The 20,680-nt window shown below is 37.4% G+C and overlaps 1 protein-coding gene across 7 annotated transcripts in view; it reads left to right on the forward strand.

Annotated features, from left to right (window-relative positions):
• LUC7L2 (LUC7 like 2, pre-mRNA splicing factor) overlaps positions 1 to 20,680 on the forward strand; it is a 56,578-nt gene that overhangs the window by 19,663 nt on the left and 16,235 nt on the right. For all 7 annotated transcript variants that reach the window (XM_002687000.4, XM_005205902.5, XM_059885951.1 and 4 more), the window contains 3 exons: positions 13,392 to 13,490; positions 16,268 to 16,378; positions 19,247 to 19,390. In XM_002687000.4, coding sequence (XP_002687046.1) covers positions 13,392 to 13,490; positions 16,268 to 16,378; positions 19,247 to 19,390 — 354 coding nt within the window. The remainder of the gene's footprint in view (positions 1 to 13,391; positions 13,491 to 16,267; positions 16,379 to 19,246; positions 19,391 to 20,680) is intronic.

The raw sequence follows: 20,680 nt of genomic DNA on the forward strand, positions 1-20,680 counted from the left end.
CTGAGTTTATTGATATTTCTCCTGGCAACTTTTATTCCAGCTTGTGCTTCATCCAGCCCGGCAATTTGCATAATGTACTCTGCATATAAGTTAGATAAGCAGGGTGCCTATACAGCCTTGATGTACTCCTGTCCCAATTTGGAACCAGTTCTGTTGTTCCATGTCTGGTTCTGACTGTTGCTTCTTGACCTGCATACAGATTTCTCAGGAGGCAGGTAAGGTGGTCTGGTATTCCCATCTCTTGAAGAATTTTCCACAGTTTGTCGTGGTCCACATAGTCAAAGCCTTTGGTGTAGTCAATAAGGCAGAAATAGATGTTTTTCTGGAACTGTCTTGCCTTTTCTATGATCCAGTGGATGTTGGCAATTTGATATCTGGTTCCTCTGCCTTTTCTAAATCCAGCTTGAACATCTGGAAGTTCTCACGTTCTGTTGAAGCCTGGCTTGGAGAATATTGAGCATTACTTTGCTAGCATGTGAGATGAGTGCAATTGTGCAATAGTTTGAACATTCTTTGACAGTGTCTTTGGGATTGGAATGAAAACTGACCTTTTCCAGTCTTGTGGCCCCTGCTGAGTCTTCCAAATTTGCTGGCATATTGAGTGCAGCACTTTAACAGCATCATGTTTTAGGACTTGAAATAGCTCAGCTGGAATTCCATCACTTCCACCAGCTTTGTTCATAGTGATGCTTCCTAAGGCCCACTTGTCTTTGGACTCCAGGAGAAATACTTAGGGACAGGGATAAGGTAAAATTTTATCTGCTTCTTTGAAGTGATTGGATGGGAGTATTGGTTGTCAAAATTCCTGAGTCGATTTTATGGTGTCCCCAGTAGGTTCTGGGTTTATCCAAAATGAAATTTTTATTAATCAGAACTCCTTTACTGCTTCTCTCTTGAGACCTGGTTAAAGTCAGTTCCTTGAATACCTCCAAACCTGAACTTTACAACTGCTGAAGTGTGTTTGATAGTACAAATTTAAAGGAGCCATGAAAGTTTAGAGAAGCATTATAAGAAATAAACCTGCACAAAATTTTCTCAGCCACTAAGTAGAATGTAAATTTCATAGTGAGAGCAGACCCGTTTCGTTCAGTGCTGTATCTAGCATCTAGAATGGTGTCCTTCCCTTGTGTTAACATGAATAATCAATCACCCAGAAGTAGGACATGGAACACGTGTTGTTCAGAGCAAGCTTTAAGTTTCAAAAATTAATTATTGTGGGAAAAAGTGTTACCTTCTAATGGATAAGGAGTGTATCTTGATTTTGGATTACTTACCAAAACATGACAGCAGTGGTTTTACATATATATATGAAAAAGTCTGTAGATAATTTAAACTCATAACCTTTTCTCTGGAAAGGGTTTGTTTTGAGACACTTAAGATTTTTAAGCAAGTGTTTGTTTTTTTAATATAAATTTATTTTAATTGGAGGCTAATTACTTTACAATACTATATTGGTTTTGCCATACATCAACGTGAATCCACCACAGGTGTACACGTGTTCCCCATCTTGAACCCTCCTCCCGCCTACCTCCCCGTACCATCCCTCTGGTAAGCAAGTGTTTTTAACATTAGGTTCCCTAGTGATCTAGTGGTTAGGATTTAGCATTCTCACTGCCATGGCCTGGATTCAGTCCCTGGTCAAGGAACTGAGATGTCCCTTAAGCTCTCGTGGCATGGCTAAAATAAAAAAAGAAAAGAAGGAAAGCAAAATAAAACACACACCTAGATAACTAGCTTGAAATTTTTTCCCCCTAATTTCTATGACCCCCAGTTTCTAGAGCTTCCCAATTTGTGAAACTGCCAGATAACCCAGGTTTTTAGCAGAATTGGCTTTTGAGATGTTCTTACATTATCAAACTTGCTGTTTGTATTTTAGTCTCGGTTTCTTACAAAAATTCCTTTAACAAGCAGTTCTAGAGAATGCCTTACACTAAAAATACATTTGATGCCTAGGAAATCAGAGGCACATTAAGAGCTTCCCAGTGAATAATTTGATCTTTACTGCCACACTTCACAGAGAAGGCAACGGCACCCCACTCCAGTACTCTTGCCTGGAAAATCCTATGGACGAAGGAGCCTGGTAGGCTGCAGTCCATGGGGTCGCTGAGGGTCGGACACGACTGAGCGACTTCACTTTCACTTTTCACTTTTCATGCATTTGAGAAGGAAATGGAAACCCACTCCAGTGTTCTTGCCTGGAGAATCCCAGGGACGGGGGAGCCTGGTGGGCTGCCGTCTACGGGGTCGCAGAGAGTCAGACACGACTGAAGTGACTTAGCAGCTTAGCAGCAGCCACACTTCAAAAACCTAGTCCTTTTTATGGCTGACTAATAATATTCCATTGTATGTATGTAGCACAACTTCTTCATCCATTCATCTGTTGATGAACATCTAGGTTGCTTCCAAGTCCTAGGTATTGTAAATAGTGCAGCTCTGAACATTGGGGTACATGTTCTTTTTCAGTTGTGGTTTTCTCAGGGTATGTGCCCAGTAGTGGGATTGCTGGATCATATGATAGTTTTATTCATAGCTTGTTAAGGAAACTGCATACTATTCTCCATAGCGGCTGTATCAGTTTACATTCAGGGAGTTCAATCGTGTACAATGTGACAGGTATAGGAATGGGGAATGGCCGGGGAGGCTCAAGAAGGAGGGGGAGGGGTCATAAATGTACTTGTGTCTGATTCACACTGTTGTATGGCAGAAGCCAGCACAATATTGTAAAGCAGTTATCCTACGATTAAAAAAAAGAAAAACCCAGTCCTGGGGACTTCCCTGGCAGTCCTAGTGGTAAGGAGTTCGCCTTCAAATGCAGGCGGTGTCGGTTCAGTCTCTTGAGCCCAAAAAATGAAAACATGAAACAGAAGCAATGTTGTAACAAATTCAAAAAAGACTTAAAATGGTCCACATTTAAAAAAAGAAACAAATTTGAAACCAAGTCCTGAATATAATTTGGAGTATTATTGACTTGGGATATGAATACCCTGAACTGTTCAGCTTCAGGTGGTTCTGTCCTTTGGAAATAACCTTTTTCTATTGTTCTGAATAATCTTGCAGTCATTCATTTCATGTTCCTAAAACAAGTTAATATACTTTAGGCTTGTGGAAGTAATCTTTTAAAAGGAGACCCTGAGACCATCTCTGGGTCTTGTTCTACTTTAGTGTCTCTAGTTAAGATCAGTCAGCATATTTGTCCATGACACTTGCATTAATGGTTAAATACAAAAGTACCTATATGTAAATATACGTGCATCTATTGTGCTCATGTCCAGTCTTTGTAGATCAAATACAAATTAATTTTACTTTTCATTTTTATTCTGTGCTGTTGAATCAGTTTGAGGGAAAAAATCTTTTGAAACTTAAATTTCAGCTATGTAAAAGTAGAGTTGTATACTGAGCTTCATCTCCCCATATTCCAGCTTCATAAGTATTTTATACACAACTACCTTATGTCATTTATAATTACTTAATGTCCTCTTCATCCTTTTGTTTGTTTTTTGAGGTAAATCTTAACATTTTGGACCTGTCATTTAGGATAACTCTTGAAACACTATAAAGTAGCAAAGACCAGTAACTTCCAAGCAAAGAAGAATAAGGTCTGGAAGTCATTGTTCAAGCAGATTGTTTTTAATACCCTGGTACTTGGTCAGTATATTTCACTGTCACATTGGTTTTTCTTTTGGGGGCAGGGCAGGGTGTTTTGTGGGATCTTAGTTCCCCAGGGATTGAACCTGGACCCTCCACAGTTAAGAGTGTGGATCCTAACCACTGAACTGCCAGGTAGTTCCCACACATTTGTTTTTCTGTACAATGGCTCTCAATAAATGTTTATTATTTAAAAACTAGGAATCATCACTCAGTAATCTCTTGAACATTTTAGGTCTTTTTTAGACGTAGGAACAGTTTTAAAAATTGCATTTTAACAAATCTGAATTAGTGTGTTCTCTGAGGCTATTCATTGAGAAAGGTGGGATGGAGTTATAAATGCATTGTTTGGAAGAATCAGACTGTGAACACAAAGCAAACATAGTAATAAATGAAAACTTGAAACATATTTTTATTGTACAGGTAATTAACCGCAGGCATCAAGCAAAATCATAAAATGTCTTATCACTGAAAATGTTTTTTTTTAATGTGATGCATTCTACCTTGATGTGCTGGTGGCAAGGTCAAATGACTTAGTATAACCCTTCCTTATTTAAGGGTAGTTACAAAGGAAACTTTTAAAAACATTTGATGTTTTACTCTGATTTATATTGACTAAAACATCTTGACTATATATTACCCTATAGCCTTTTTGTTGGTCTATAAAGTCAAAAAATATAAGCATATATGTTGATGTGTTTGTATAATGCAATTTTGTAAAATATCTAACTTTAGGTAGATTTTTGTGTGTTCCCTACCCCTTTTGTATTTATTATTACAGTGTTTGGAACAATGAAGTTAAGCAGAGGAAGAAATAGAAAAGGGTGAGCAAGAGTATCAGATTAATGAGGGTTAGATGGAAAATGTAAAGAAAATTCACAGTAAAAATTAACAGAAAATTCTCTTTCAAGAAATTAATTTTTTTTTTTTAATATCTGGGAGTGTTGCTGATTGCTGAGATCAGCATTCATTCATTAATTCACTTAACAAATACATATTGAGGACCTGCTCCGTGTCATATGCAAAAATGCTGGAGATAACAAGTATATCGGGGTTTCTCTTTCAGTGATGGGAGCTTACCTTCTAAGGTTCTTTCACAATCAAGTGTGAAAAGAAACACTGTGATTTCAGGAATGTTGCAAGCCCTGTGACAAAAATGCGTGGTTAGATCTGGGATGGTGGGCAAGGGGCTGCTATGACAGGACGACTGGAGAAAACATTTTGATGAGATGACATTTGAAGAGTTCTAAATGTGGGGAAAAGAAGCCAGTTATTCCTGAGAGGAAATAAATTTGGCATATATCGCCTCCACTCAAAAACTTTTGGTCGTTCCCTATTATGTATTTATATATGGTCAAAAATCTGAAAGTCTTCAGTTGGATCTGTCTCTTCTTTGAATAAATAAATCAGTTTGGTCCTCTGTTTGGACCAGACTGATTTTTTCATTGTTGTCTCACTGCTGTCCTTGCCCAGCATGTTCATTATTGCCTATCCGCCTTTCTATGCCTGGAATAACCGTTTCTCAAATTTAAATCCTGCCTAGGACACTACATGTGATTTCTCTGAACCCCAGGGGAGCACCTACCCTCCATATTACCGAGTGGTCACTTGTTTTATCTTGTTTATATATATCCTTTCTCTCCTTGATTAGATGGTCTTTGTGAGGCAAGGCCTTCTGTTTTAATTTTATCCCGTTATGTTTGCATATCTAAGATTAGAAATGGATGAGATATTTCCTACTGTATTCATGAAAAAACATTCATTAAGAAATCGTAAACAAAGAGCTTTATTTTTCTTTATCCACTCAGGAAAAAGTGAACTTGGAGGAAGAACATTCAAGTGAGAATGGGCAGTTAACAAGTGGGGAAGTGGTGGAAAAGCAGGAGCTACTTGGTGCGTTCACAGTGGGCCCCATTCCTCTTCATTCGCCACTCACGTTTAGTTTGTTAGTTTTGAGTGCCAGCATTGGAATTAGGATGTTAAAACATCCAAACATCCTAATTAAAACATCCTTCTTAAAACAATCGTGGCATAACTGAAACTCGTATCCAGGTTTTGTCATTTCAAGACTTCTTCCGAAGTTTTTTCAGCTTTCTCTTGTTCTTAAGCTGGGTCTTAAGGTGGGCATTGAACATGGATGGAAGAGCAAGATTTTATCATTGTGAGGAGGAGGAGGAAGAAAGTGAAGATGTAAAATGTGAAGATGTGAACGTCAAAGTATAGATGATTTGTGTTTTGGAAAATAGCGTTGGCATTGGAACCATGCATGGAATGGTTCAGATGCTAGACTAAGGGTTTGTATTTGCTGTGCTCTCTCCCCTGCTGTCATGGTTTTGTTTTACTTTTTCTTCAGTTGGTATGTATTCCTTTTAGTACTTTACCAATATTGCTGTCCATTCTTAAATTGCTTGCTGTCTGACAAGGATGTTCGTCCACCTAGTAGTGTGGTGTTAATGCTTCTGAAACAGGTTTTATCATGTCATATTCCTGTCCAAGTAGTCCAGCATTCTTCTCTGCCGCAGAGAAAGTTCTGCATGTGTTGATTCACATTCAGAATCTTCCACAGTGTAGTCAGTCTGTAAGTAAATTGTGCTGCAGTCCTGAAGTTCTGGAGAAAAGAGAAGTTCTGAGAGATTAAGTGAATTTCTCACAGTTAAATGGATAATGAGATATGGGATAATGAGAAAATGGGATATTTTCTGAGTTCAGACCAGGTCAGTGCCTGGTCTGTCATATTTTATTTATTACTTTGGCAATATAGTCTTCAAGTAGAAGAGGAAAAGCATAAAACATAGAAGTTTCCCCTTGTTCGTCATACCCCTCTTCCCAGAACTAAACCCTGTTAACAATTTAATGTACATCTTCCACTCTCCTTTCTGTGCATTTACGAGTATGTGTGATGTGTGTGTTTTAACAAATAGCATCTTTGAATTTTTCTCACTTGTCTTGGAGAAGTTTCCATATCAGTGGTCTATATTTTTTAAATGCAGATATAATATTTTACAATATAGCCATTCCCTAAGTTACTTATCCAATGACTCTTAATTGCTCTTGTTTTTGGTGTGCAGTATGGCAGTGGAATGCTTGTATATACATCTTTATTTACATTTAATTCAACCATTATCCAAAAATCTAAACAAAATATTCAACCTCACAGCAGTGTCTCTTTAAAAATGGCTAAGTTGTGGGTTATGCAAACCTGATCTGTGTTGGAATTTGAAAAGAACAGTTAAAAAGCACTTAACAGAATCAGCTTTGTTAAATAGTAAAACATAAAATGTTGGGAGGTTGTAAGAGAATTCTGTTACCAAGATCAGGTATAGTTATTTGATCAAGACTTCATGGAAAAAGTGGATTTAGGATGGAGAGGGCAAAATGCAGAACTGAATTTATCCATTTTCCCAATAATCTAAGAATTTAAATGTGCATTAATTAAAACACCAAGAGTAAGTTTGTGGAAAGAATTTATGGAGTAAATTACTTGTTAAATTTAAAAATTTAAAACTCTTCCTGTGGCTTTCATCGTAAATAGTTATTTTAAGTTAAAATAAATGACCAAACATTTTATTTTGTTCAGTTTGAAGCTCAACTATTTCAAAAGAGAAGCAGTAGCAACAGAAAATATCCGTGCACTTAGTGTTCAAAGCACTGTTGCACCATCAGTGATGGAGTCAGGTTCATGCTTAGTCATGGTGTGGTTCTACCATGCTTGGCTCTGGTGGCTTTTTAATTACATTACTAGGATCATGAAGAGCATTACTATACTTTCCCTTCACTCAGTTTTACAGTGGCAGGTAATTGTTGAGTTTATTTTGGCTTCTTAAAAACTCATGTGCACAATATGACGCCAGTGTAAGTGCTTAGTAATGATGTTACAGACTGAAGAAAAAACATGGCTAGTATCCAGAATTGAAAATCTGCCTTTTTACACATACTGTCCTGATAGGTCCCTGAAGAAATAAGCACTGAGGCTATTGGGCTGGGGGGGTGGGGGGGAATTTTCATCATAACTAGGCTCTTTGAGCTCCTACAGCTTTGGCCCCCAAATCTACTTTGGTGAGCTAGACAAGACTAAAGCTGAAGATGCTTTTAGCCCACCATAGTGAAAAGCCCAAGTAAGTCTTCCTCCTGGAGGAGAGGAGTGCATAGGGAAAAACAGAAGAGTAGCTCAAAACAGTTAAGAAGAAAGGGAGCCTCCAAAAGGATAAAATCCAAGGAGAGGCTAAGAAGACCCTCCCTTTTCAGAGCTCAGACCAATTTTGCCCTAGTCCAATTTTGCATCTTGACCACCCTTGCTTAAGGATAGGACCCTCTGTGCCAAATGTTCTTCTCTGCCCAGTTTTGTTCATTCAGTAAAGGTTAAATATTTCAAGCATTTTGATGTATAGACCCAGATATGTAGTGGATAAAGTAGAAAAAAGTCTTTATCCTTGTGGAGCTCACATTTTCCCTTCCATGAGTCCCCCACAAGGCACATATTCCCCCAGCTCTACTCCTTTCACCCAGATTCCAACTTTGCTGTAGTGACATAATTGGATCTTTTTTTAGTGTTCATTGTGTTCTTGATCCACATAGTTGCTTTTGTTTTGATTGGTTGTGTGGTATGAATTTAAAGATAGAGGTGGGCGGGGGGCGGGGGGAGCCTGGAATTCCTGCCAAAGGATAGTATGGGTGGACGACAGATGTTTAGGTTAAGCGCAGTGAGGCAATTAACATGTTTCTGAAAACACATTGGAAATACAGTTAAGCACAAGATAAAAATAAGGGAGATTGCTGAAGTAAAGGCATTAGACAGCTGCTTTGAATATCTGCAGTACAGAGCTTTTTTAGATGTGATGGGGAATGATTGTCAACTAAAAATACTAAAAGATAAATTAGTACTGAAATAATTGGAATTAGCATAATAAAGCAGAAGAGGTGTTAGAGCAGAAATCTCTAACCAGATTTCCTGATGAGTGCCCTGAAGAAGGCAGTCTGTGTGCTTCAGTTCCGTCCTCTTTGAAATGGGGATAAAACTAGATCAAATAGTGAGTCACAACACTGTGCATTAAAAACTTCTGGGGGACTTTTACAATTCAGTTTTTGGAGGTTAGGGCTTGGGCCTATTTTCAGAAGCTTCCACTGATAATATTTAAATCCAAGTTCAGATTCAGAACTGCTCCCAAGATCAAAGGCATTTCCAACTCTGACATCTTAACATTTGATGAAGTAAGTGTAGCATGAACAACTATAGCTGTGGAAATATGTGTAAATAGGATTGTTGGGATGAGTAATATTAAGATATTATTAAATCAACAGGCTAGTGTAACAGAAGGTAAGAACATTCTTTTGCCATTAACTTCTTTCATTCCTCTTATTTTCCTGCAATTTTTTTAAAGGGTATTAAGTGTTTTTCTAGTTATTTGTTTTGTTTTGTTTTAATAAGCATTGCCTAATAAACAGCTTTGAATTTCCAGACATCTGTAGAAAGTTTCAGTTGCTGTTGCTTCTCACTGGAAATCTCCTTAGTTTGTTAATCCATGGACTAATGATTGAGAGTAAGCATTGGAGCCTGGAAAAATCTCAGCATCCTCAGCATCACAGTGACACTTTAGTAGTCCCCAGCCTTTGGATCGGAGAAGGCAATGGCACCCCACTCCAGTACTCTTGCTTGGAAAATCCCATGGACGGAGAAGCCTGGTGGGCTGCAGTCCATGGGATCGAGAAGAGTCGGAAGCGACCGAGCAACTTCACTTTCACTTTTCACTCTCATGCATTGGAGAATGAGATGGCAACCCACTCCATTGTTTTTGCCTGGAGAATCCCAGGGACAGTGGAGCCTGGTGGGCTGCCGTCTATGGGGTTACACAGAGTCGGACACGACTGAAGCGACTTAGAAGCAGCAGTAGCAGCAACCTTTGGATACCAGGGACTGGTTTCATGGAAGATTATTTTTCCACAGACTGAATATGAAGGACTGGTTTCAGAGCGATTCTTGTAAGGAGCAACCTAGATCCCTTGCATGTGCAGTTCACAGGCTGGTTCCCACTCCTGTGAGAATCTGATGCCACCTCTGATCTGACAGGAGGTGAAGCTCAGGTGGTAATGCAAGCAATGGGGAGCAGCTGTAAATACAGAAGAAGCTTGGCTCACTCGCCCACTGCTCACTTCCTGATGTGTGGCCTGGTTCTTCACAGGCCATGGACTGGTTCCAGCCTCGGGGTTGGGTTCCAGCCTGCTTTAAACCATTAGTGTGATGACTTTTATAATGGTGGTGAATAGTCCTTATTATTTCCCAAAGGATAACTGAGGACATTGTCTATTTATATTTTCCCATTCATTCCTTTACATAATTAAGAACCAAGGTAATACAGTTTTGAGAACCTTTTTTTTTTTTTTTCCAAAGATAGTCATAAAATCTCAGAGTTGGAAGAAAGACTAACAGTTACCTGATGTTCGAATTCTTTATTGAGTACCCCAAAGAAGTAATTGTCTAAACAGTATTTGAATCTCTGTTACCTGGAAACTCAAGTAACTGCCAAGAAAGCTTGTCCATCTTTTGAATAGCATTAGATTAGAATGTATTATGTTAAGATGACCAAAGTGTCTCTGGAGTCCCTTGGGGCCATAATACAATCTTTGTCTGATTCCATCTTAAAAAGTTCTTCAGTTGACTTTTCACATCTTAATTCTCCAGTTTAGTTACATCTGTTCTCTGGCTATTTTGTAAAGCTTTGTTTTGAGACACTAATTTATTCATATCACTTTTGAAATGTGTTAGCACACAGAATGTGTGTTTTGGAAGAGAGGGACTTGCTTTTAAACCAGCTTTCAGTAACAGTATTCTCACTTGCTCATATTATATCCTGTAAATTACTATTGTATCACTTAACTTGATCTCAGTCATGCCACCCTGTAACCCTTACTCTTGACTAGCAAGTTTTTCAGTTTGTCTGATTTTTTCCTTATACTTAGTTATTTATAAATTTCATTTTTTGATGTAACTGTGAAAGTGAAAATATTAGTCATTTAGTCATTTCCGACTCTTTGTGACCCCATGGATTGTGTGTAGCCCACCAGGCTCCTCTTTGTCCATGAAATTCTCCAGGCAAGAATACTGGAGTGGTTTGCTGTTTCCTTTTCCAGGGGATTTTCCTGACCCCAGGGGTCGAACCTGGGTCTTCTGCATTGCAGGCAGAGATTCTTTACTAACTGAGCCACCAGGAAAGTCCTTTAGAACTTAGCACTTATTTCTTCATATTAAATTTAATCTGGTATATCAGTATTTTTGAATCTTAATCCAGTAAATTCACTATCCTTTTTCGCTTGGGATATTGCACAGAATTGTTGATCATATCCTTCTATATGTCCAGGTGGTTGCAAAAATGTTAAATAGGCAGAGTCATTTTTAGGTAATATATACAGAGGTAAGACCCAGACCTGTGTGCTATGGATACGTTAGTCCTGTTCCTTGCTTCTAGAAACTTCCCTCTTGAGTTACACTTGTATATATTTTCTTAAAGATCTGCTTTCTAAATCTGTAAAACTGAAAGACTCTCTTCTTAGCTTTCCCTAAGGTTAGTCTGCTTCCTCTCACTTTTCTAGATCCAGTTGGAATGTAGCCTCATCAGAAAGGGCTTCTCTGACAACCTTATCCCAAGTAGCTTCCCCTGGTAATAGGAATGTTACTGTTTTGCTAGATCACTTAACATTGGTCAGAGATACAAATATGGTTTATTATTAACTTCTCCTCTTCTAGAATGTCAGCTCCGTGAGGTCAGAGACCAATATCTTTGTCATTTAGTGCTATGTCCCTTGCACCTAACATAGTGCTTGGCACAAGTTGGGGACTCAGTTGAAGGAATAATTTTACTGCTGCAATGTTTTTTTGTAGTTTTACTTTATATATATTTGTGTAATAAATACAAAAGGAACATTTAGCTTTTTGAATTACTATATTCCCTTTTACCACCCTTATAGAGATTCTGTCACATTTCAGTGATGGGATATCATAACTCCAATTGGAAAATCTGCTTTGCTCTGATCACCTTTCAGTTCAGTTCAGTAGCTCAGTCCTGTCCGACTCTTTGCAACCCCATGAATTGCAGCACGCCAGGCTTCCCTGTCCATCACCAACTCCCGGAGTTCACCCAAACTCATGTGCATCGAGTTGGTGATGCCATCCAGCCGTCTCATCCTCTGTCGTCCCCTTCTCCTCCTGCCCCCAATCCCTCCCAGCATCAGGGTCTTTTCCAGTGAGTCAACTCTTCGCATGAGGTGGCCAAAGTACTGGAGTTTCAGCCTCAGCATCAGTCCTTCCAATGAACACCCAGGACTGGTCTCCTTTAGGATGGACTTGTTGGATCTCCTTGCAGTCCAAGGGACTCTCAAGAGTCTTCTCCAACACCACAGTTCAAAAGCACCAATTCTTCGGCGCTCAGTTTTCTTCACAGTCCAACTGTCACATCCGTACATGACCACTGGAAAAACCATAGCCTTGACTAGACGGACATTTGTTGGAAAAGTAATGTCCCTGCTTTTGAATATGCTATCTAGTTTGGTCATAACTTTCCTTCCAAGGAGTAAGCGTCTTTTAATTTCATGGCTGAAATCACCATCTGTAGTGATTTTGGAGCCCCAAAAAATGAAGTCTGCCACTGTTTCCACTGTTTCCCCATCTATTTGCCATGAAGTGATGGGACCAGATGCCATGATCACCTTTAATCACATCTAATTATCTTTATAGCAAGCCCATTTTTTTTACATAATATGCTTCTAAAAGAATTTCATGAAAGATCTTATCAGTTGTCCAGATACATGTAAAAATGGACAGATTTTTAGAAATCTTTGTCTCAGATACGAGGAAATCTTCTAATTGGGTGAAAAAGTAAAACCATTAGACTCCAGTCCTGTTGACTGGGGACTCTGTGACTCTGTGGACTCTAGCCCTCCAGGCTCCTCTGTTCATGGGGTTTTCTAGACAAGAATACTGGAATGGATAGCCATTCTCTTCTAAGGGATCTTCCCGATCCAGGGATTGAACCTTGGTCTCCTATATTGCAGGCACGTTCTTTACTGTCTGAGCCACCAGGAAAGGTAAATAATGTCAAATTGGAATTCCCATAGAAGGTTCCTACTAGATTCCTTATTGAAATAAATACTTAACTTGGTATAAATAAATACCAAGTAGGTATTTATTTTCCTGACATATGCTAATCATAGTGGGGCTAGATACTTACTCTTTGTCAAATTGTTATGGGTTTTAATAAAGTACCTCTTTACTAGTTCACCTGGAGTCTTGTCTGGAATCCATATCAAGATTACCAGTCTGTTGTTTGAGGACTTCATCTTTATTTGAAAGTTAGAATGTTATTCATAGAATATTGAGTATAATTCAGCAGTTTGGTTTACACGTTCTGCTAGTTTGATTTTAAATTTATCTTTTTTTGTCTTAAACAACCAACTGAAATGTCTTGAGGTAGAAGTGAGAAGCTTTTTTCAGTTTCTGACAGGCTTTTCCTTTTCTATTTGTTCTTAAGTACAAAAGTAATCATCTTTCCCATCTGTTGGTAGATAGAATTCATTTGGGTTTTTTCTGGCACCTAGTTTTATAGTTGTCTATGAAAGTTTGCATGATTTGAAAAATCCATAAATAAAGAAGCATCTGTATGACTCAATAATTATTCTGAAGAGAACTGTGATTGTTAATGAATTTTTGAAAAAAGTGTTTTCTGTTTTAATAATATGTGTCTTTTTTCCTCCTCCAGAGAATGGATCTTGGAGAATGTCTGAAAGTCCATGACCTGGCTTTAAGAGCAGATTATGAAATCGCATCCAAAGAACAAGATTTTTTCTTTGAACTTGATGTATGTGATTTTGTTTTAACAAGTTGGATTACCTTTTGCAGTAAAATATTTTGAATATAGATTGATATTTCTTAATGGAAAAGCCTCTTAGAAAAATCATCTTATTTTTGTGGTTAATATGAAGGATGGTTTAAGGGAAGTCCACAAAGAGTCAGACACACAGCTGAGTGACTAACACACACAACACACACATGAAGGGCAATACTAAACTAGTAGGATTATGTACTTTCCTAACGATAATTTTGAAAAATATGAGATGAAACTGCATATTTTAAGAAAGTGTGTGAAAGTTGTGTAATTCATACATTGATTTGAAAATTAAGGATGTTCTTCCCAATTAGGTATTTGTGATTAAGAAAATAACCATTTTAAATGTAGACAACTTAAAAAAAAAATGTAAACAACTAATTTCTAGTGTATATAAAACCCTTTAATAATTAACTGAATTTTTATATTCATACTTGTTTTTGTATCTATAAGTATACGTGTAAAGAGAGGGAAGATATTAAGGGCAGTGTTTTATTTTGTTTTGTTTTTTTTTTTAATGTGCTTAAGAGAAGAAATATTAGAGGAAATAGAAGATGCTATATAGGTATCTAAAAGGCTCAAACTTGTTCTACAAACATGAGAGTAGTGACTTTTTTTTAAGTAGAAGACATACTAATCAGCATTATATAAAACATACTGATGACCATAAACCTTATGGTATATTTTATCAGTGAGGTAACAGATGGTTTATTTGGTTTGGGAGAAAAGTAGTAAATAGCCACCTCCCCTCCCCTGCCCCCCATTTACTTCTTTGAACTTCCAAGAATTTCTGCTAATGGAAATGAAGTCATCTATGTAAACATAATTTTAATATGGGGCTGGAGCAGTAGGGGAAATGCCTTAAGTGAATTTGTTATGATTTAACGTACACTGGGCATAAAATACTGCAGAAATTCACCAACATCTAGATGTATGGGTGTGGGGTTTTCAATCTTAAACTCCCACAAGTATGTTTGAAACTATTTCCCATATGCCATATAGTGTGTTGGTCACGATTTCCTTGCAGCTTTAATAAATGAAATGGACTATAAGTATAATTTTAATTTGCATTTCTTATTATAAGTAAGTTTGAAAATTTTTCATGTATTTAAGATCTATTTATATATCCTTTTCAGTGAACTTTCAGTGTACATCATTTTGTGTGTATGTGTGGGGGGTGCTATTTACTAATTTCAGATACGTGTGTGTGTGTGTGTTTTAATTTTTGCCATGTGGCATATGGGATCTTAGCTCCCCAAGCAGGGATCAAACTCACACCCTTTGTAGTGGAAGCAGGGAGTCTTAGCCATCAGACTACCAGGAAAGTCCTGGATGTTAGTATTTTTCTACTTGATTTGTACTAAATAGCACCTTACATATAATGAAAATTAGTCCCTTATCTCAGATAATATGTTGTGGGTTTTTTTCTATTTCTTTTTTGGAAGTTGTGAGTTTTGCAAAATATTTGTGTAGTTGTGTCGTTTATTAACTGTTAAAAATCTGTTAAATTAAGTCAAAAGGCCTTCCCTGTCCTGCTGTGATAAGAATTCTGTTTCATTATTTCTTCTGGTATTTTTATGGCTTTGTTTTATGTATTTGAATCTGTGAATTAAATTTATTCTGTTACAAGGAATTGAGGTATAGGTCTCACTTTCTACATAGCTGCTTAGTTGACCCAACACTATTGATTAGTTCCATCGTTTTTTAAAAATAAAATTTAAGTTAATTAGAGTTAAATAACTATTTCTTTTTCATCACAGATAAAAGGTTTTACATTTTCATGAAATTCATGGGTTAAATAACCATTTTTAGAATTTTATGTGTGTCTAATAAATTTATATTTTTAAACATTGGAGTTTCGAATTAGCTGTATTTCTGTACAGTAAGATATGAAAGTCTAAATTGGTTGGGTTGGGAATACATCTTTAAAGCTTAGTTTTATATGAACTGTGATTTATTTATAGACATACTAACATATGCCTGATAAACATCTATGTAAATACTGATGTAGATTTTTACAAAATTCTCAGTGGTTTATTCTTTGAGAAAAGAGCAATTGTTCCTGATTGTAACATTTTCATTGTGGAAAATTTGAAGGACACAGAAAAACAGATTACTAAAAATTATCCATGTATTCAGAAATTGTTAATATCTAATGTATGCTTGTCAATTTTTCTACTGTTTGTTTATTTTACAAAATTGGGCTCGTACTGCATATACCATTTTGTAACTTTATTTACAAATGAAGCATGAGCATTTTCTTAGGTCCTTACGTGTTCTACTGACACCTTTTTTAAATGACTGAAGATTAAGTTCTCTACATGTTACCTGGATATTTCCCCATTTAACACTGTGAAGAACATTTTTGAATATTAATTTCTCCATATACCTCTGATTACTTTCTTAAAATGGATTCCTAGAAGTAAAAGTTACTAAGTCAGGGCATATTGTTAAGGCTTTTGATAAAGATTACCATATTGCCTTTTTATTGAGCCTGCACTGGTTTGTGATTCCTTCAGCAAAGTGTGAGAGTGGTGGTTTCCTTACAGCCTTACATTTTCTGGGAATTTTTATGTTTGTTCTTTGTAGATTTGATAGATAATGATAGTGGTTTTCAATTTGTAGTTGAACTCACTTTTTTTTTTATTCCCATAATAGCATTTAAAATAATAAAGTATACTTTTTGAGTAAAGATATTTACAGATACAGTTGATTTTTCTTACAGTAATTGTCTTAATTAAACTTTGTAGGCTATGGATCATCTGCAGTCATTCATTGCAGATTGTGATCGAAGAACAGAAGTGGCTAAGAAAAGATTAGCAGAAACTCAAGAAGAAATTAGTGCTGAAGTTGCAGCGAAGGTAAGATGTCAATTATTTCATTAATACAAAGTAGTTTTACCTTACTATACTTTGAGGTATACTTTTTATGACTTTTTATTTTTTAATAATTATATTTATAGGAGGCCTGGTGTGCTGCAATTCATGGGGTCGCAAAGAGTCGGACACGACTGAGCGACTGATCTGATCTGATTTATAGGAGATTGCAGAGACATATGTAGAGATTTTGCATACTCTTCCTCTAGTCCTCCCCTATGTTAACATCTTACATAATTAATAGTGTCAAAGCCATGAAGTTGATAACTGGGCCAGTCCTTACATTTTATTCACATTTCATTAGTTGTGCATGTGTGTGCAGCTGTATGCAATTTCGTCACATGTGTAACGGTTAACTACCACTGTAATTGAGATACTTAACTGTAGCATCACCACAATACTCCCTCATATTACCCCTTTATAGCCACATTCGTTCCTGTATCTCTCTAGCCCCTGGGTACCACTAATCTATTTTCCATCTCTGTAATTATTTTATTGAATATTGCATAAATGGCATCATGCAGGTTGTATCCTTTTGAGATTGGCTTTTTATAGTCAGTACAACGTCCTTCAGTTTCATACAAGTTGTGTGTATCAGTACCTCATTCTTAGGCAAAAATGTTTTGTTGTGAACTTATGCATAAAGTAGAGAGAAAGTACAGTGAATCCCAATGAATTCAAAGGCATCAGTCTTCTGCTATTTCATTATTTGAAAAGCAAATTGTAGATGTCATATCATTTCACCTTTAAAACATAACCACAAAATTACATTCATAAAGGTAACAAATTTTTAATATCATCCAATACCCAGAATGAATTCATTTTCCTATGTAGAGTTGGTGTGTTAAATCAGAGATCCGAAGTCCACATATTGACTTTAGCTGATTTGATGATTCACTGCTTTATAATGTTGTGTACCATTCAGTGTAGTCTGGCACATTTTATGAAAATGCAGAATGGAGACAAAGTTATCCAATAGAGTTTAGGTAACGTCATTAAATGTAGTGCTCAGATATGTGTATACAAAGTGAAATGGATCCCTTGTCTGAGGAGAGGATTATGTATAACCAACTTTTTTCTGGAAAGTTTTCTTAATATGGGGACTATAAAGATAGGTGTCCTAAAGTACATGGGATTTCATATCTCCTGGTAGGAAGAGATCCATAGCAGTTGGCTAGACCCCAGCTATATTGGTTTATAAAGCTTTGTATTAGTTATCCATCACTACAAAAATGCTGACAGGTTACCTCAAAACTTAAAACATTAAGAATTTATTTAGCTCATGAGTCTGTAATCAGTAACTTAAGCTGAAATTGACTAGGCAGTTACTCCTCTAAGCTGGGCTCACTCATGTCTTCTAGTCAGCTGGAGGCCAGAAGCCTGGCCTGAACACATTCTCATGGTGGTAGCAGAGGTGCAATAGTATCAAGCCCCATCGTACAAGCAGTTTTTAAGCATTTCCTTATGTCATATTTGCTACCATCCTGTTAACCAAAGCCAGTTAGTTACATGGCCAAGTTCAGAGTCAGCGTATGATGGTGTTCACATAGCAAAGGGCACAGGTGCAGGAGGGTGAAGAGCTTTGGTCACTAATGCAGTCTTTCTGTGGCAGATACTTGAGGAAAATACCATTTTGTTAAAGTAGGACAATAGTGGTAATACAATTGGGAATTTCTTTGAGGGACAAATATCTTGGATTGAGGGAAATTTAAGGAGTAAAGATTATTGGCACACTACTTTGTTGGGATTGGATGTCAATATCAAATCAAAACCTTTTTTGCTAATTGGCCATATAGGCTGAATACTTACTTTGTAGCCAGAATAAAGACTGTCATGTGCCATTAAAACAATAGGAATGAACTAGATACCCATAACGGTGGTGATGAGGTGGTATATCAGAACCCAAGGAAAGAAATAATCCCAATGGAAAGGGATGGACCATGGGAGAAAGGTGCCATGCTGGTATACTGAATATTAGTAATATGCCACATGCATATACAAGGCACATTTTCTCATCTCTCACAACCTTGAGAGATAGGTATTATCCCTACTTCTCAGATGAGGAAGTAGATTCAGGTGTGGTAATCTGGCCACAGTTACATAGCTGTTAATTGGTTTGGCCATAAACCAGATAGATATGTTGGACTTTAAAGCCATATCTTCACTGTAAAGAATATCCCCCAATTCATTTCTTTTACTCATATTTGAGCGTATCTTAGGCATTGGAAATACAAAAATGGCATACAGAGTAATGTGATACAGATAAAATAATTGTCATAGAAGATACAAAGATGGCACAAAGGAGTGTATGATTCTCTCTGCTTAAGTGTCTTAAGTGAGGGTGAGGTGTGACTATTGATTGTTCACATAATAGACTGTTCAGTTGGATCTTACTGAAAGGATAGACACGCATGAGGCAGGTAAAAGAGATAATGGACGACATCCTAGCAAGAGAGAGCAGTATGTGGAAAGTCAGAGAGGAAGAAAACAACAGGGTGAGTTTGGGAAACATAACAGATTTGTTGTGAAGTCAGAGAACAGAAAGAGATGGTTTGGAAAGGCACAGAGTTCCAGAATGTGGAAGAAAATGTATTTTATACTTGGAATACACTGCCAAAGCAGAGGTTAAAAAGCAGTAGTTATATTGAGATCAGTTGTCTCCCTGAACTCACAAGTAAAGGCAGGCAGGCTCAAAATACTCTAATGTCCACCAATTCATTTATGATATGCTCAGAAAGCATTAGTTATATTGCCTTAGATAGCTCAAACGTCTTTTCTGAACACTTACGAAATATTTTGAACTTTGGTACGTGCTGATTTTTATTCATGATCATCTTTTCTGTTTCTTTCTAGGCAGAACGTGTTCATGAGTTAAATGAAGAAATTGGCAAATTGTTGGCCAAGGTGGAGCAGCTAGGAGCTGAAGGAAATGTGGAGGAATCCCAGAAAGTAATGGATGAAGTGGAAAAAGCACGGGCAAAAAAAAGAGAAGCAGAGGTAGTTTATAGTTACAGTTTCTAGAGCCTTAGCATCTGTACTTCCAAAAGAACATATATTTGATCAGAAGTTACTGAAAAGTTAAAGGAAATTTAAACCAGTTTAAAAATAAATATCTAGTTTATGTCGTGCCAATGGGTTATATATCAAAACTAGTGGTTGTTTTGGAATTTAGAGTCATTGATCTGTTGAAATTGAAATTACCTAAACAACGTCTCAAGGAGATCAGCCCTGGGATTTCTTTGGAAGGAATGATGCTAAAGCTGTAACTCCAGTACTTTGGCCACCTCATGCGAAGAGTTGACTCATTGGAAAAGACTCTGATGCTGGGAGGGATTGGGGGCAGGAGGAGAAGGGGATGACAGAGGATGAGATGGCTGGATGGCATCACTGACTCGATGGATGTGAGTCTGAGTGAACTCCGGGAGTTGGTGATGGACAGGGAGGCCTGGCGTGCTGCGATTCATGGGGTCGTGAAGAGTTGGACACGACTAAGCGAGTAAACTGAACTGAACTGAAACGTCTCTCACACACACAGACACACACATACAGTATTCATATCCATGGTTACTATGATACCCTACCCCCTTCTCCATCCCCATGCAACTATAGTATTCTCCCTTTTCTTCCTTCCTCATTATAGTCTGCTAGCACACTGGAAGCCTCCTCTCATTCTTCTTCGACAGCACAGCTCAAAATCTGCTATCCTGCAGACAAAGTTCTATTTTTTTTTTGCCCCTCCCCCCGATATTTTTCAGGAAATCAAATACCTTCAAATAAGATTGTACTCTCCCCTTTTGCTATAGTCTCCATTGTTTTTAACTGTATCACAGCTGGGTGTAATTTGTTCTTTTTTTTTATAGTGTTTTAAGGCAGAAGCTTAGAGCATTGATTCAGTTTATTTTATTGATTTATTTTTCATTTTTTACTTCTACTGAAGTGTAGTTGATTTACAGTGTTGTGTTAATTTCTGGGCTTCCCAGGTGGTGCTAGTGATAAAGAAACTGCCTGCCAATGCAAGTTAGACCTAAGAGACGCTGGTTTGATCCCTAGGTCGGGAAGATCCCCTGAAGGAGGGCATGGCAACCCACTCCAGTATTCTTGCCTGGAGAATCGCTTGGACAGAGGAGCCTGGCAGGCTACCGTCCATGGGGTTGCAAAGAGTCGGACACGACTGAAGCAACTTAGCAGGCCCAGCAAAGTGACTCAGTCATTACATACTTTTTTTCTTTGCCATTATATTTTATCATGAATTATGAAATACACATATAGTTCCTGTGCTATACAGTA

This window comes from Bos taurus, chromosome 4 (genome assembly GCF_002263795.3).
Source record: "Bos taurus isolate L1 Dominette 01449 registration number 42190680 breed Hereford chromosome 4, ARS-UCD2.0, whole genome shotgun sequence".
In the NCBI taxonomy this organism is placed as follows: Eukaryota; Metazoa; Chordata; class Mammalia; order Artiodactyla; family Bovidae; genus Bos; species Bos taurus.